This window comes from Archocentrus centrarchus, chromosome 4 (genome assembly GCF_007364275.1).
Source record: "Archocentrus centrarchus isolate MPI-CPG fArcCen1 chromosome 4, fArcCen1, whole genome shotgun sequence".
Taxonomy (NCBI): Eukaryota; Metazoa; Chordata; class Actinopteri; order Cichliformes; family Cichlidae; genus Archocentrus; species Archocentrus centrarchus.
Window position 1 is genome coordinate 13896602 of NC_044349.1, and position 17746 is coordinate 13914347.

The window sequence follows — 17746 nt, forward strand, 5'->3', positions numbered from 1 at the left end:
TAAAACTTGAATGATCCCACGACGGGGAAATTTGCGCATTACAGCAGCTCAGTACAGAGAAGAATGAGAGGATGAATAAAACAAATGAAATAAAATAGAATAGAAAACACTACATACATAAAATATTTATCAATACACATATACATATACACACATATACATCAAAACACTATATACAGGTATCAAAACACTATATACATTTGTAGCTGGTTAAAGTACAGAGCATACATAGTATGCATTATATGTGTGAGATTGTAATAAATAAAATGTATTGTGCTGTATGGAAAAAGTGATGGCAGTGGAGGTAAAGTGTCCAAGTGACTCATGACATCATGATGTATTGTACAGTCTAACTGCTGTTGGGATGAATGACCTGCGAAAACGCTCCTTCCTGCAGCGAGGATGTTTCAGTCTCTGACTGAAGGAGCTGCTCAGCGCACCCACGGTCTCATGCAGAGGATGATGGGGGTTGTCCATGATGGATGTCAACTTTGCTAATGTCATGGATCGGCTAAGCGGCAGGCAGGAAGGAGGACCCCAACAAAGGATATGCCAGACAGAGGTAAGATATGAACTCAGCTTTATTTGGCAGAGCTAACAAAAGGCAGGACTGGGCAGGACCAGTGGAAAAGAATGCAGAACAAAAATAAACTCCACTAGAGCTCCAGAAACCAGGGAAAACTGACAGAGGCGCACACAGCATGGGCAAACAAAGAAGACGACAACGCAACAACAGGCACTGAAAACACTGGACTTAAATACACAGGAGGACTGATGAGGGAAGAGGAAACAGGTGGGAACACAGGTGATGCTGATTACCAAGACAAGACCAGGGGAAACAAAAGTGAACACAACAGAGAGACCAGACGACTATCAAAATAAAACAGGAAGACAGAAGGGGGAAACAAAGACACGGACCAGACACAAAATACAGGGAGAACACCAGGAACTAGAAATAACAATTAAACCCCACAACCAAAAGAAACCCAGAACAGAACACACAGGGTCAAAAGGACCCTGGACCATGACAGCTAACACCGTCCTCTCACCCACCACCATCACAGACTCCAGAGGACATCCCAGCACAGAGCTAGACCTTCGCACCAGTTTGTCAATCCTGCTCCAGTTCCTTTTGGTGCATCCCCTGCCCACCCCCAGCAGACCACGGCATAGAAAAGGGCAAATGCTACCACTGAGTCATAAAAAGTCTTTAGCAGAGTCTCCTCAGCAGGTGGAGTCCACTCTGGCCCTTCTTATACAGGACAACTGTGTTTGTAGTCCAGTCCAGTCCAGTTTGTTGTTGAGGTGAACACACAGGTACTTGTAAGAAACCACTGTCTTGTTGTCCTTTCCCTGGATGGTGCTGTAGGGAGTGACATCCTCCTGAAGTCTATGACCATCTCCTTCATCTTGCTGGTGCTGATTTGGAGAGTGTTGGTCTCACACCAACCAACAAAGTCACAGATGAACCCCCCTGTATTCCATGTCGTTCCCATCTGATACGCATCTGTTGATGGCCGTATCACCTGAGAACTTCTGTAGGTGGCAATGGTCTGAGTTGTACCTGAAGTCTGAAGTGTACAGACTGAACAGAAAGGGTGAGAGGACCCTGCCCTGTGGCGCCCCCATGCTGCAGACTACCACATCAGACACACAGTCATGGCACCTCACATGCTGTGATCTGTTGGTGAGGTAGTCAGTGGTCCATGCAGTCAGCTGCCAGTCCACTCCGGTTCCCTCTTGCTTCCCTCTCAACAGTGCAGGCTGGATGGTGCTGAAAGCACTGGAGAAGTCAAAGAACATGACCCTCACAGTGTTCCCCGTCTGCTCTGAGCGAGGGATCTGTGCAGCAGGTAGATAAAGGCAGGGCCGTATTACCGACCGGGCGAGTGGGGCTGGCGCCCCGGGGCCCATGGATCCAGGGGGCCCAGGGGGGGGCCCAACAACAATCCAGATACCGATGTTGATGCTGATTGCGATAGAGCCCTCTATTCTAGGATCTTCTTTAGTTGTACTTCTTTAGTCTATAAGGGTTAACTGAAATGGGCTGGGGGGAGTGACAGCAGTCAGAGGGCCCTCGGCCACAGGACATAGGAACCAGAGGGCCCCTGGGCCATGTCGTACAGCAACCAGAGGGCCCCTAGGCCACGGAGGACGGCAATCAGAGGGCCCCTGGGCCACGGGGGATGGCAAAGGGCCCCTGAACCACAGGATATGGCAACCAGAGGGCCCCTGGGCCACGGGGGACGGGGGACGGCAATCAGAGGGCCCCTGGGCCACGGGGGACGGCTATCAAAGGGTTCCTGAGCCACGGGATATGGCAACCATAGGGCCCCTGTGCCACAGGAAACGGCAATCAAAGGGCCCCTGGGCTATGCGGTACGGCGACTAGAGCGCCTAGGGGGACAGCAATCAAAGGGCCCCTGGGCTACAGGATATGGCAACTTCGACTGTTCTTGACTCTGCCAATTACGAACTGTGAAGGGGAACGGTCATTCTCCAGAAAAAAATGAGCTCAGGATGAAAATGACCCAAAATCGTCTGAACTCCCTCTCACTTCTTGCAATTGAATCACAGTTTGTGCAACAGCTGAACTTTGATGAGTTGGTAGATGATTTTGCACGAAGGAAGAGCAGAAAGAGACTTTTGTAGGGGAGTGTGTGTCGGGGGGGTGGGGGGGGGTGGTATGGGCTCGGAGCGGGAGGGGGGGAGGGGGGGCCCTTGCAATCTCCTTGCCCCGGGGCCCAGACCCACCTTAATCCGGGCCTGGATAAAGGCGTCCCCTACCCCGATACTGGGCTGGTAGGCGAACTGCACGGGGTCCAGCGCTGAGCTCATCAGTGGGCGAAGGTGGTGCAGGATGAGCCTCTCCATGGTCTTCATCAGGTGAGAAGTCAGAGCCACAGGTCAGTAGTTCCCTGGGATGTGCGATCTCTGGCACCGGTCTCTGGCACTTCCACAGTTCAGGAACCCTCTCCAGATTCAGGCTCAAGTTGAAGATATGCAACTGCATCTACAGAGTCTGCCTTGTGTATATGTCTATTTTGTGTTGTTCCTTTATTTATTTTTTCCTGCCTTTCTCTGCTCTTCTTCTTAGAGTATGTATATTTTCTTATTATCATTATTGAGCTGAAAAAGAAATGCAGAATAATAATTTCATTGTTCAGTGTAACCTACTGTTAATTGTGCACATGACAATAAAACACTCTTGAATTGCTTGAAAATCTCATACAGGCAACTAGTCTTAAAAAATATATCAATTAAAAAAAAATCATTACACATGGCAGTGCAAACATTTCTAATGTAGTTCAGTAGTATTGAAGTATATAAGAAGTCTAGCATCTGAAACATACACAGTTGTGGGCAGAAGTTTTCATATACTCGTGATGATTTGGGGCTTTTACTGATTTCTTTGAACTGTTGTTTTTTTGCAGTGTGGAGTGACTATACAGCCTGCATCCTTAATAACTTTAAACAACAAGAATTGGGCGCACACATTTGAGTTTGTTTTCTCTAATTCACACAGGGTCAAAAGTATACATAGAAGCTCAAATGTATACATACACCCCCACTAATATTTGGTTAAATGTCCCTTACTAAGTTGCACCTCAACCACATGCTTTTGGTAGGCATCGAAAAGCTTCGAGCTGCTGATGAAGTGAAGTTGAACAATTTGGAGGTAAGTCCTCCTTCATTATTCCATTCACTTTGTGCAGTGTACCAGTGCCACTGGCAGCAAAACAGCCCCAGAGCATAATGCTACCATCACCATGCTTCACAGCTGCTACAGCACTCTTAGGCTTGGAAGACTCCCTTTTACAAACATACCTCTTGTCATCATGGCCAAACAGCTCAATCTTTATCTCGTGTGACCATAAAAACTGTCTCCAGAAGGCATTTGGCTCCTCCATGTCCATCCATTGAGCTGCAAATTTCTGTCAAGCTTGAAAGTGCTGATTTTAGAGCAGGGGTCCTTTCTTGGTTGGTGCCCTCTCAGCCCATGGTGATGTAAAACTCACTTCACTGTGGACAGTGACGCTGGTGTTGCAGTAGTTTCCACTTCAGGGCAGGCTTGCGTCTCAGTGATTCCTGGGTTGTTTACAAATATCCTAACCAATTTCCTCTCATATGAAGATGACAATTTGGGTCTTTCTCCAGACCTTGGCAAAGTGGTGACACAGCTGAATAACTAGTTGTTTGAACTGATGATCTTGGAATCTGCAGCTATTTAGAAATGGCTCCAAGAGACTTTCCCAACTTATGTAAATTACAATTCTGCTTGGATCTTCACCAAGTTCCTTGGACATTCCCATTGGTCGGTCCAATGAGTGCTGTCAAACATTAAGATAAACTACCAGTTGCAATTAATCATCACCACTAATGAGGATAGGCCTTGGGCTTGTCAAATTAAGACACTGTAGAACTTTAAAAGATTCAAGTGTATGTATGACAAGTGTATGCATATTTGTTATCGAGTCTATATGTATACTTCTGCCCCTGTGTGGATTAGAGAAAATCCAAAATAATTTAAACTTGTACACCCAGTTCTTGTCTTTTTAAGGGCATTAAAGATGTATGCTGTACAATCATTCCACTCTGGAAAAAGAAGTTCAAAGAAATAATTAAAAGCCCAAAATAACTATAATATTCATGCCCATGATGGATGGATGTAAACATCTGATCACAACTGTACCACAAATGACTAAATAAATACCATCAAGCCATTTCCTTACAGATAATTTTAATGAACATCCAGAACAGTAAATTCTTAAAAATATATGCATCTCTCTATCAAATAAGGCAGTCTCTTTTAATTTTGCATGATATCTGCTTCATGTTTGACACAGTCAGCGAAGCTAATATTTGTGCATATGAGGGGGTGGAAGTACATGACAGTGAAAGACACAGACCCTTAGTCCTGATTCAGTGAGCCCCCCCCCCCTAAGCAAATTTACCTCAGGCACAGTGGTAGCACACAACAGGCTGGAAGACTAATGAAGTGCAGCATACATGACCCTGTTCACCACTACATAAGTAAGCAAACAGTCAAAAGATATCACACTTATGCATTACTACATCTCAGCTACTGCCTGAAATGTAAATATTTGATAAATACAAATGAAAAACTACCATCTATACTTGTCACTTGAAAAAAATCACACTTTCATATTAAAAATATGCAAAACTAGTCTAGTTTGTGGTTTTCGTTGGTGTGAGAACAGCATGTAACACACTTGCATAATATTTTCTGAGTTTGGCAAAAGCTCATGTAGTTTGAACACTGAAGTATTTTGTCCTTGTGAAGCAGGAAGGGCTCAGAGAAACACTGGCTGCTCTTGTCCTGTTAAGAGTCGGTATGTTGAGGCTGGCATCGTCTTCAAGTGAATCTGCCAAGAAAGAGAGAAGTCTCGTTTTAACCTTAAACCATATTGTGTTATGACGACATACAAAAGTGTAATTAATTTGATTCTGTATTGATACTGACGTTGTATGTAATTGCACATGTAAGCATTAGATTATATCTCACCTCGCCGACGGCGTTCGTCAGAATCTGGATGATCTTGTCATGCGGAGTTGCAACAACACTCTGCCCGTTGATTTCAATGATGCGGTGCCCAACACGGATCCCTCCCCTCTCTGCTATACCACCCCGCATCAGACTGCAAATCTGCAACCCAGTGAGAGAAAACTGAATGTTTAATTCAGATTAAGTTACCTGGATGTGCTTATTTGTAAGGTTACCTGAGTGTTAAAGACTTTTTAAATCGAAACACATTCCTTTCTCAAAGATAGTTGGTAAAAAGCACTGCTGTTGCATCGCTGGTCACTGAGGGCTCAGTGCCACGCTGAACAGGCAAGTTTTATAGTGACAGATGGAAAAAATGAATACTGACGTACAATGCCATCTTCCACACTGAAGCCCAGCTGAAATTTGGGATCTGGTCTCCTGATAATTGCCATAGTGACAGGAGGACAGTGGACGATGCTTAGCCTCACATACTTCTTGCTTTTCTGATCCTGAGTGGGGTGGGTTGGGGGGGGGGAGAGATGAAAATCAAAAAGCACTTTCAATATACAGTTAGAGCAGCGTTCCTTTCATGTATCATCAGTTTTTAGTGGAGTAAATTTTTATAGAGCAAAGGCATGAAAAAAAATTTCCTTGCAAACTGTTCAAGTAATTGTACAATTTCTGCCTGTAGCAGTTTATAACGTTTGCGAATCTGTTAATAGAGTTGAGATAATTAGCACATTTGTAGCATGTTTTTGTGGGTACAAGTCTAACAAATAAATAATGGGGTGACATTAAAGTGGACAAAGCAGGGGAGTGGTTCATTTCATTGATCAAAAACTTATTAATAATTTAAAACCTGAGGTTCAGTCTTTCTACTGAGTGCAGTTATAGGGTGAAGATAACATCAAGGCCACAGGAGCAGCATAAAAAAGTGCAATGCCTTCTTACATTCACCTCTTTTTAATCATGAGATCAACAATGAAATTAATTATGCAGCCTAACAGCATCCATGTACAGAAGATATGAATAACAAGTGGTTAAAAAAAAATGGCAGATGTTTACGGTCACATATGATAAATGTGAAAAAATGAAAATGTTTGAAAAACTGACTATCAGTTTAAGTTGATAAATGTTAATGTTTGCTAATGTTGCTCCTGAAAACTCAACACTGTGTGTGGACCCACAGTGCCACCTAGTGCATCCTAACAAGGACACACTGGCAGTAAAAGAGCAAGCTTACCTGCATATGCAGTACACTAAGAACCTTCACAAGAAAGGCATTTTAACTGGAGCATATGACTTTTTTGTTGATACTTCTTTTTTTCTTTTCAATTATCATCATTTGGATTTGAAGTTTGTGCCTACTTACCCGGATGATGTTCTGGCAGGTGGTGATGGGCAGACCCACCAGGCTGGTGCCATTGATGGACATGACGCGGTCACCGATGCTGAGCTCGCCACAGCGTTCGGCTGGGCCTCCGTGGAGAAGATTCGCCACCACCACTGTTGGAAGGATGGAGCCCCAGCCCGACTCCACCACCGCCAGTCCCAAGATCTCCCCAGGAGCCTTGGTGATGATTACCTGATCCACAGACACACAGAGATTTGAAACATTTTCACTACAATTATCTACACTGCAAGTGTATCAGTATTAATTTTATTTTGAGCGTGTGGCTTTTTTTCCTTCTGCATTAATAATTAGAAGCACTAAAGTAAAGCCCCTGACACTATTCTAAATAAAAGGACTAGACAAGGTAATAATATATAAGATATATATTAATGTGTGCAAATACAAAAAAATTTTTTATTTACACTTCGTCTAATTTTTTGTTATGTACAGATCTGTTCATTTTAACTCTAACGCAAACTGCAGACCATCTTGCAACAGAATCACACCTGCTGCACCAGCTCTCAGCTGTAAGACCACAACCACTGACAAACCCAGGCTTCGCTTTCAAACTCTGCTACACACCTTTAAAATTTTGTGAATACATCTTGCAGGGTTGTGACTGATGCGTTGACAATATCTGTCCACAAACACACCGGCAGACACACAAAGAACTGCCAAATTTGAGAAAACCATCTTAGTGACACAAAAGATCACATGATGACACAAAAACACCCTGTGAGAATCTACCTCACAGAGTGGAAACTACACAATCTGTGTCATGCAGGCTGGTACAGGATCACAACAAGGAAACTGATGAACAATGTGGAGGGACAAGTTATGCTGCAGGAGTGGTTTGCAAAGCTTATTTGGACCTTTTCTCTTGCTTATAGATTATCTATATTTACATGCAGATATCCATTCATAGAGGTTACAGTAAAAACAAACTGATAACTGCCACACCCTGAAAGAAGTAAACTACACACTTTTTAAAGCTGCTTTTAAAGAGGAGTCTTCGATTTTTAAAGTTATATTATGGTCACCATTGCAGTAAAGACAGCAGTTTCATCAAATTTGGCATGAATGATACAAAAGAAGAACACAAGATGAGCACACAATCCTTCTTTATGTCTAACAAATATGTACAGAGCTGAAGTCCTGCTGGATTAGAGACTGATTAGAAGCTCCTTTGTGAGTTGTAGTAAAGAACATTTTAAGGAAATTACTTTTAAAGATATTTTGTTACTATTCTAAGATTAATATAAATTATGTTCTTGCATTCAACAGCTCTACCTGCCATCAGCAACAACAACTTCTTCTTCTCCTCCTCTTTAGGGGCTCTAGAATCCTCCTCTGTCACACTAACCATCCGCATGTCCTCCTTCACTACAACCATGAATTTTCTTTGTGGTCTTCCTCTTTGTCAGGCAGCTCCATCTTCAACATCTTTTGTCCAGTAAATCCACTATCCCTCATCTGCACCTGTCCAAACCATCTTAGCCTTGTCTCTCTAACTTTGTCTCAAAACCGCTCAACCTGTGCTGTCCCTCTGATCTACTTATTTGTAATCCTGTCCATTCTGGTCACTCCCAATGAAAATCTTACCATCTTCAGCCCTGTGACCTCCAGCTCATCCTCCTGTCTTTTTGTCAGTGCCACTGTCTCCAAAACATGCATCATAGCAGATTATCATCTTGTAAACCTTCCCTTTCACTCTTGCTGGTATCCTTGTGCCACAGATCACCCCTGACATTCATCTCCACCTGCTCCACCCTGCCTGCACGCTCTTCTTCACCTCTCTTGTGCACTGTCCATAACATTGAATAGTCTTTTAACTACACAAGCCTATATTACTAGGAAACTAATACATATTCTATACAAAAATTACATGTCGGCTGTATATTGTGTGTGTGGACCTGCGCCCGCAATTACTCCTACTTACTTCCCTAAGGTTTTGAGAGTCAGAGAAGTGGGCCAGGTCTCCATTGTAGAGCTCCTGACTTTCCAGGTAGTCACTATACTCGCCGGGCCTTAGATCGCTGGCCTTGATGCCATTGGTCTGGAGGAACTGCTGGTAAGCCACGCCAAACGCTTGCCCAATAGCCTGGGCGATAGTCTGAGCCTGCAAACAGGAGAAAACACAGGAGGAAGGAGACAGAACTGAATCAGGGTTCTGCACTGTTGTTACAGTCATGTCTGCTGGAATACTTTACATTTAAATACTCAGAGCATTTGTTAAAGAAGTTTTCCTTCCTACACTTTTCCTCAATCCTCCATTTAAATACTAACAAATCAAAGCAAATAGGTTCATTTGCAAAGGCAAACAGCCAAGGCAGTATACAGCTTGAAACTAGAGCATCAACACAAACACACTGAAAAGGTTCATCTTTTATGAATTTTGTCTGCAATTTCTTACATACACACATATTAGCACCTGCAGTAAACATGAGTTTATCAAAGTGTTTTGAAATGATCTTAAACACACTAAATGAGTTCACTTTGAAAAAGCTCTTAGCAGAGGCAGTCACCTTATAGCCTTCAGTATCCCAGAACTAATTAGCTTCTAAAAGAAACTCTTCCTCCCATTCATTGTTGCCAACTGTGGAAAACTGGGACGACAGCCAGACGGTTTTGACATTCAGGAGAACTCACTGGCTGTCTGGAGGAAGGAAACCAGGCCAGGCTGAAACTGTTGTCCAGCAATCAACATTACAGTTTAATACGAGATGCAAGAGTGTGCAGGGCAAAAGACGCCATGATACTGTTGTAAACTCTATATCTGTTTGCATTATGTTGCACTGCTGTTTGAGTCAGGGTGTTCCACAAAGACATGGGGTAACCAGTCAGTGGGCACGAAGTAGGTACCAAGGACATCTGGGAGAGTTCAGAGGGGCTGTGGAAGAATCTAATGTCAATTTTAGTGACCTTAGGCACACTCTAACACCAAAGATCCACCACAGTTTAATCTTATTTACTATATGTTTATTGCGTTTTCCTACCCAACTGTAACCATCTAGCAAAACTATTTAATTAGACAAAATAGAACAAATATAATGATGGCGCCTGGCTGGACTTAAATGGGCTGTTTGGCCACCATTCGAGCTTCTTGAAAACCTCTGGTTGGAATCAAGTATTCAAAATATGAGTGAAAAGAAGGAAAACATGCTGATTGTGCACTGCTAGTATGTAAACACCACATAAAATCCTCCAGGTTGACTGACTCACATCCTCAGAGGAGAAGACATGGCAAATCATTAAGCACTTCTTCGCAGATGATGACGAAGAGTTTGAAGCAGTGTCAGCATCCTGCCCTTTACGTTTCCTTCGTGCCATCATGACCACGATGTTGCCGATGTCAGCGATGTAAGAGATCATCTGCAGAGCGTGATCCATCATGGCTTCCTGAGTGCAAACGGACACAAGGGGGTTAAGATTAGAAACAGAGAGAGAGAGAAAGAGCAGGAAAGTCTGGTTTGCAACGTGTGAAGACTTGAAAACCTCCTGGAAACAAATAGGTAATACAATGAATACAATAAGTATTGCACCACCTCCCTTTTTTTTTTTTTTTTTTTTTTCTTAGTAGCGCCAAGCAAATCCCTTCTTAAAGATATTTTTACAGAACAACTTCAGGAATTATACTAGAAATATTAAGATGCACTGTGTATTTGAGAGACCCTATCCCAAATGGAAGAACAGGCCTTTATCAATGTCTGCTGTCTCTCTGTTTGACAAATCGTCAAACAAATCAGGATGGTTTGTGCACCTTCAGTTCATCAACATTCTTTTTTCTGAGGCCTTCCACGTCAAAAGATGGTTTGAAGCAAGTGAATGTACCAAACTTCTGACCTAGTAGACAAATAAATGGATGAAAGGCAAACCACAAACCAGACAAATAAGATTTCATTCAGAACTGAAACTAGCTTGTACAAGAATTCTGGAGAAGTGGAAGTCATGAGTTTTGTTTGCTGACAAAGACGCTGACAGCTGAATCTAAGAGGCTGGAGGGTCCTTTAAATGACAGAGGGGAAATTTTCAGAAATATTTGTCTTTCCTTTTATAACAAAGTAATCTATAAAAGCAATTACCACTTTAATTGTTCTTTTTTATGCCTTATTTTTGTCCAAAGTTATAATTTAGGACATCAAAGTATGTATATTGCTTGTAGGTTAAAAATATCCATCACTGCAGAAAGTTTCAGCAAGGACCAGGCTGGCATGCAAAGAGAGCAAAGACAGTAGATGACCCACTTTTACTCTCCTAACAATTCAGGAGGAAAAAAATAGCTCCTACTGGAGACCTCATATTAAATCTCCACCCAGTTCTATATTAAGGATTCCTGCAGTGATAGCTCAGCTTGAATGTGAACATTGAGATGTGCAATGCTGCAAAAAGTCACCAACTACATTTGTATGTTTTTATATGTTTACAGATCTTAATCTGACTGATGACTTTTCACACATTTAGCTCATGTTAATTCTCCCAGAGTCTAACATGGACATTTGGAAACATATCAAATGCTCAGTTAGGACCATGGTCATGTTCCACGAAGCCAAAAACACCAAAGAAGCCTGAGATCACACTGAAATTCATGATCAGATTTGAATGCTACTTCAGCTAGTAACAAAATGATACCAGTGACATTTCTTACATGGCATGACACTATATAATACTATTACTTAAGTACTGTGTAATACTTATGTGAGACCATTTCTAAGAAAAGGGAAAGGATCTTACACTCAAAAGTAGACAAAATACAGTTCAGTTAAATATATTTATATAGCCCCAATTCCCAAATGCAGTCACTTCAAGGTGCTTTATACTATAAGTTAAAATATTAGAGAGAAAAGCCCAACAATCTGACAACCCCCTATGAGCATGCACGTGATGACAGTGGGAAGGAAGAACTCCCTTTTAACTGGAAGAAGGCTCAGGAAGAGGCAGCCAAACACAAAAACTATAGGGGAGAGAGAGAAGACAAAACTAATGGCATGATGTAACGATGGATAAATAGGGGTGACAAGGGGTGAGTGGAGGAGAAATATTCAGTGCATCATAGGAAGTCCCCCAGCAGTCTGAGGCTGAAGCAGCATCACTAAGAGATTGTTCAGAGTTACCTGATCCAGTCCTACCTATAAGCTTTATCAAAAAGGAAAAGGGTGTCTGTTTCCCAAATCCAAACTGGGAGCTGGTTCTACAAAAGAGGGGCATTAGAGCTGAAGGTCCTGCTTCTCATTCTACCTTTAGAGGAACCACAAGTAAGCCTGCAGTCTGAGAGTAAAGTGACAGCTAGGATAATATGTTATTATGTGGTCTTTAAGACCATCTATGAGGAGAGGAAAACAAATGTATGTGGTCAGATGTGTGTAGTACCTGTGTGTCAGTAGTGAGCACTTTGATTCGTTGAGTAGAAATGAACAAATCCACTTCTGTCATTGGTTGGGACTCTCCCTCTGGAGCCTAAAAAGAACCACATATCCAAGAATGAGTTAATCTCATATTTAATCTTAGAGGACTGAGTACATGACACGTCTATCATAATCTAATAATGACATCCTAAAAGAAAAACAAAACAAAACAAAAAAAACAAACGAGAAAAAACAGAAAAAAAATCCTTTACTGCAACAATACTACTATGAAACATCATCAACCATGTGTTTCTTTTATTTTTAAAGCACCTTTATTCGGTCGACAGCCTCCTGAGCTTGAACCATACGAGCGTTTGTAGATGGGTTCCTCTCTGATTTGATCTGAGTGGAGCCCAGATATTTGGCACCAAAAATCACTCCATCCAAAAGGTCTTCAGGGTCGCAAGGACCAGGCACTAAAATAAAAGTCAAATTATTTTTATTCACATTATTTTTATCAATAAGTAATTCCAATTTTCAGTGAAAAAAATAAAAAAAACAAAAACAAAGTGCAGTGAAGTGACTCACCATCTTTATATGAAGGTTGGTCATCAGCACCCTGAAATGACAGCATGAACAGCAAATTAATAAATTTAAGTCCAGATTCAATTTTATGTCAACCTTAAACAACCCTGTTACTGCTTAATTCAGTAACAGCGTTGTTGATGCACAGAAATTTAAAAGCTTGATTCTAATTATCATTTCAGTGTAGCTAAGAGCCCGAAGAAAGCTGAAGTGAAGACAGATGTGTAGTAGCTCTGAAAACTAGTGATGATTTTATTATTTGACATTTTATAGCTTTATTAATCAACTGTTGAAACACTACAAAGCAAATATTGGATTAATTAACTTAACACAAATTACAGATGGCAGACATTATGGCACTGGTCAAACTTCATCATTAGTTTTAGTAACAGCACCAACCTGCTCGCTCTCTGCAGTAGCTTCCTCCTCTGGAGGATGCTCTCCCAGTTTCATCCACACAGGCTCAGGATATTCATCATCAGGCAGTGAGGTGAGGGAGTCATCCCTGTGCCGTTGTTGTTGACCATTCCCATAATGCCCCCAGAACCTCTGGGCATCCTCCTGGCTGTAGGAAACTGACACCACAGCGTCCACGTCCCCTCTGTTAGGCAGAGAAGTGGGACAGGGTGTAGCGCCTATCTCTGTACACTGCAGCATCCCCAGCAAGTCTCTCTGGTGGCTTTCAGAAAACAGCAGCCCTGTGGTTTCAGTTGTGTCCTCTGTTAACAGAGATGGAGAACATGCTTCCAGATCAGACTGCCTGGAGTAGTGATGATGAGATGGTGTCTGATGACTGGGACACGGCTCTTCCCCCATTAGCTGAAGCTGGCTGAGCAGGGTGTGGATATGCCTGTGGTCTTCATCGTTTGATCTCCTTCTAGCAGCCTCAGCCTCCTCTTCACCTCCCTTGTTCTCAACATCCTGAAATGGCATTACTGCTTGATCTTCCTCTACACCCTTGCAGCCCTCAGCCCTCACTTCCCCCTCAAATGCTTCAGCCTTGTCTTCTGATTTCACCTCAAAATCCTGGACTGGCTGTGTAACAACATTTCCCACAAGATCCACCTGGTTCGTGTTGAGTGGAGTCAAAATGTCTCTCTTGTCCAAAGACAGTAATACTGACTCACCCAGACTTGCCTTGTCTAGACAGTCAGCTGAAGAGGAAAGGCTGGGGTCATCCAGATCATCTCCTGAACCAGCTTCACTGGAGGAGTCTGACCTCCAGTCTAAGGGAGGAGGTTCGATCAGGTTGTATGAATCCAGATCCTCTGCCTCTGAACCTGGCACAGCTACTGCAGTTGGACTGCTGACCTTGACCCCCAAGGCTCCATTAACAGGAACCGGGTCAAACAGGAGGGAGTCTGTGGGCGCAGAGGTTGACTGATCAACAGGGAGGCAGTCTGAGTCCATTCTGTAAGAAAGAGGAAAAACTGCCATTATTGTGCTGAAAAAACTGATGAAGTTGGAGATTTTACAGCAAACTGAGCATGTGCTCAACCCCATGCAGTTTGCTTATATACCACATAGAAGAGTGAAAAATGTCACAGTAACCAGACTGCTGGCTGAAGAATGGGATGCCATCCTACAGCAGTGGATGGCTAGGAGGTTCGCATGCTGTTGTGGCCGTGTACAGTTCTTCCACATGCTATGGAGGCCCCTGTTTGTTAAATTAATAAATTGCCAATATGTATTTTCTTCAGACTTCAATCATCCAGTCCCACAAAAGACATCAAACACGAGTCAACAGGAGAATGAGCTGTTTGGAATTGGCAGAAAAGATTTGGCAGGTTTGTCAAGGGTCCAACCCACATACTCAACTCTGCTGCTCAGCCCACAAATGCATTTTCCTTACAAATGTGGCACCATTTATTTCAAATAAGGGGAACGTTTTTTATCCTGTGCACAAATGCGTATCAGAGCAGGTCTGAAAACAGAGCCGTTTTAAAGTATGGAGACGAAACGGTTATTGTCACTCTGCTCCAAGATAATGAGACCGTGATGAGTCCTACCTTCAGTTAAACATGTCTAAGACAAAAGATACATTATATTGCCAAAAGTATTCATGGAATGGGTTTACATGGCTGAGCAGCTGCATCCAAGCCTTACATCACCAAACACAATGCCAAGTGTCAGATGCAGTGGTGTAAAGTGTTTTAATGCTTCAGCGTACCAAGACATTTTGGACAATTTCATGCTCCCAACTTTCTGGGAACATTTTACGGATGGCCCCTCTCCTTTTCCAACATGATCACGCACCAGTGCACAAAGCAATGTCCATAAAGCCATGGATGAGCAAGTTTGGTGTGGAAGAACTTGACTGGCCTGCAGAGTCCTGACCTCAATCCGATAGAACAACTTTGGGATAAATTAGAGAGAAGAGCCAGGCCTTCTTGCTCAACATCAGTGTCTGACCTCAAAAATGCGCTTCTGGAAGAATGGTCCAAAATTCCCATAAACAAACTCCTAAACCTTGTGGAAAGCCTTTCCAGAAGCTGTTACAGCTGCAAAGGGTGGGCTCACATCATATTACACCCTATGGATTAAGAATGGGATGCTACTCAAGTTCATGTGTGTGCGAAGGCAGACGAGCGAATGCTTTTGGCAATAGAGTGTATGATCCCTGACTTTAGAACATGTACTGATATAAAAGAGGTCATATCCATTAAGAGTCAGATGTTGGAATGTGTGCAGTGCTATAAATATCCTGGTACAATTATTGATTCAAAGCTGAAATTCAAAGCAAATTGTGAAGCTGTGCTGCCAAAAAAAGCAACTCCAGTGACTCTCATGTTTGAAAAGGCTTTCTCATGTCCAACTTGAGAAAAATCATTATGTTTTTTATTTTACCATGCCTTTACTGAATCTCCTTTTCCTTGGTGTTGTATTTTGGATATTTACCTGTAAAGAACAGAAACTCAGTCAAATTGTTAAGTGGTCTAACAGGGTAACTGGTGCTGAATCCAGCATCCCAGCACACCAGACGATTACAGAGGTTGGCTGGTTCAATTTTTCTTGCCTCCTCACAGGCTTTGCACAGCGAGTTTCAGCTTCTTCCTTCTGGATGAAGGTTTGTGGTCCCAAAGTGTAGAACAAGGTTTAAAAACAGCTTTGGTTCAGCAGTCATTACTCAGATGAACAAATCATAGCTTTGTTACTTTGTCGGTTACATGATGCTCAAAATTATTATTAGTTTTTGTTTTCAGTATTTTGTACTATGCTTATCTGTTGTGTCTGTATTGAAAATCTGCATGCAGACTAAATCTACCAACAGATATAAATAATGTAAGCTGAACCTGACTCCTTGGTAAAGTCATAATTCAGGTGAATTTTCAGGGATTTGATGTCCAACTACCTATGAAGCGCTGTTATTAAAAATCAGACTAACATGGTGTGTTTATAGTTTGAAGGCTGCACCAGCTAAAAGTAGCAAGATCTGAAGGACATCATGCCTGTCCTCACTGAGCCATGAATATTTAGACAGAAAAAAGCAGCCTCAAGCCTGTAATGTGCTATAAATTAGCCTCAGAGCACAAAAGAGCCCTGGTTATCCTGAGACACACAAACTTAATTTAAAAAATGTTAAATTTAAGTATACGGTCCTTATTAGTAAACACGGATTTAACAAACCTGACTCGGGAATCATCAGCTACTATATTTAAGTATTTTAGTTAATTCGACATATCCATGATCCACCTGGCAGCGCAGTTTAGTAAAGAAAAGCTTTTAATGCCGTCTTCATCTCTTCTTTTTCTTTCACAGATAAGCACACTCCAAAGGTCTGTTCCGAAGACGTATCTTTAACAGCGTTCACCATCAGATCAGACAATTACGAGTACTTATTTAAAAGACAGAAAGCTAACGGCTGTGTAAAACACACCAAGAAAAAGAAACGACAACGATTTCCAAGGTCCGAGAAAGGCTTGAGTTTGGCTAACCGAAGTTAGCAGTTTAAGTAGCCTGAAGCTAACGACAAAGCCACCGTTTAGTTAACAGCAGCAGCACTAACAAAGCGCGGGGACGCAAAACATTATAGTACAAGCGGCGAAAACAGAAGTTTTTACCTGATATTTTAAATCTCTGTCGCTGTCTTTGTGTGCAGAGTCAGACTCCTGTGGGTGCCACGACAAATAAGGCGACGTGGTTTGGAATTTGAACCTTTTCCAAAACTCTGGCTTCGTTTTATTCTTCATACTAATAATACCAGGACCGTTAAATGCAATAATGTCACATACTGCAAAGAAAAACTGCAGTCCGAGTGTAAAACACAGTTTCCCCGCTCATTGTAGCTGCTGTCGCAGAATGACAGGTTTTATTTATCGGCTGACTCTGTAGTTATGCTGCCTTCACGTGCTATCGTAGCTTCCCAAATCTCCACTGCTCTCTTATTTTCTATTCCTCTTCTGCAAATCCGTACAAGCCTACACACTTTGCGACTGGGCCACAAAGTGCTTCAATCATTTCTAAATTCTTATTACAGACAAACGGTGTATTTTAGCAAAATTAGATGCATGGCCCATACAAAAACGTAACAACGTAGAAATAATGTCGCTATTATATTACTGTGTTCATAAATACAGTTTATGGAGATGAAATGGCAGCGGTAGGATCTAAGAGTCTGTTGCAGAAGAAGAAAGGGATATAGGAGAGTATTACCGCTCATGAACTCCTTAATTTCCTTAATTGCTTTCATAGCACTTGAACGCAGTCACCTACGTTACCACCAAGTCCTGCTCAATCAAACGCCGATTGTTTGAACCCACCGATTCTCTTATTTACCCACCTTAAAATTATCTAAGTTTATCAGAATTCATATTTCAAGCTGATTTTATTCAGAACTCTGACATTTTATTTTAGGATCTATTCCTTATGGAGCCATGTTGAAAAAAATATTAAATGGCATTACAGTTTTTTTTTAAA

At 42.1% G+C, this 17746-nt stretch overlaps 1 protein-coding gene across 1 annotated transcript; it reads right to left on the minus strand.

Annotated features, from left to right (window-relative positions):
- Positions 1 to 4736: 4736 nt before the first annotated feature.
- LOC115778486 (amyloid-beta A4 precursor protein-binding family A member 3) lies at positions 4737 to 17159 on the minus strand. Its single transcript, XM_030726525.1, has 11 exons — positions 16891 to 17159; positions 13229 to 14240; positions 12833 to 12863; positions 12575 to 12720; positions 12270 to 12356; positions 10125 to 10301; positions 8842 to 9021; positions 6882 to 7094; positions 5899 to 6018; positions 5528 to 5668; positions 4737 to 5387 (listed from the first exon to the last, which is right to left on the minus strand). The coding sequence occupies exons 2-11, from the start codon at positions 14237 to 14239 to the stop codon at positions 5316 to 5318; spliced, it is 2178 nt and encodes a 725-aa protein (XP_030582385.1). The 5' UTR covers position 14240; positions 16891 to 17159; the 3' UTR covers positions 4737 to 5315.
- Between the last annotated feature and the right edge of the window lie 587 nt (positions 17160 to 17746).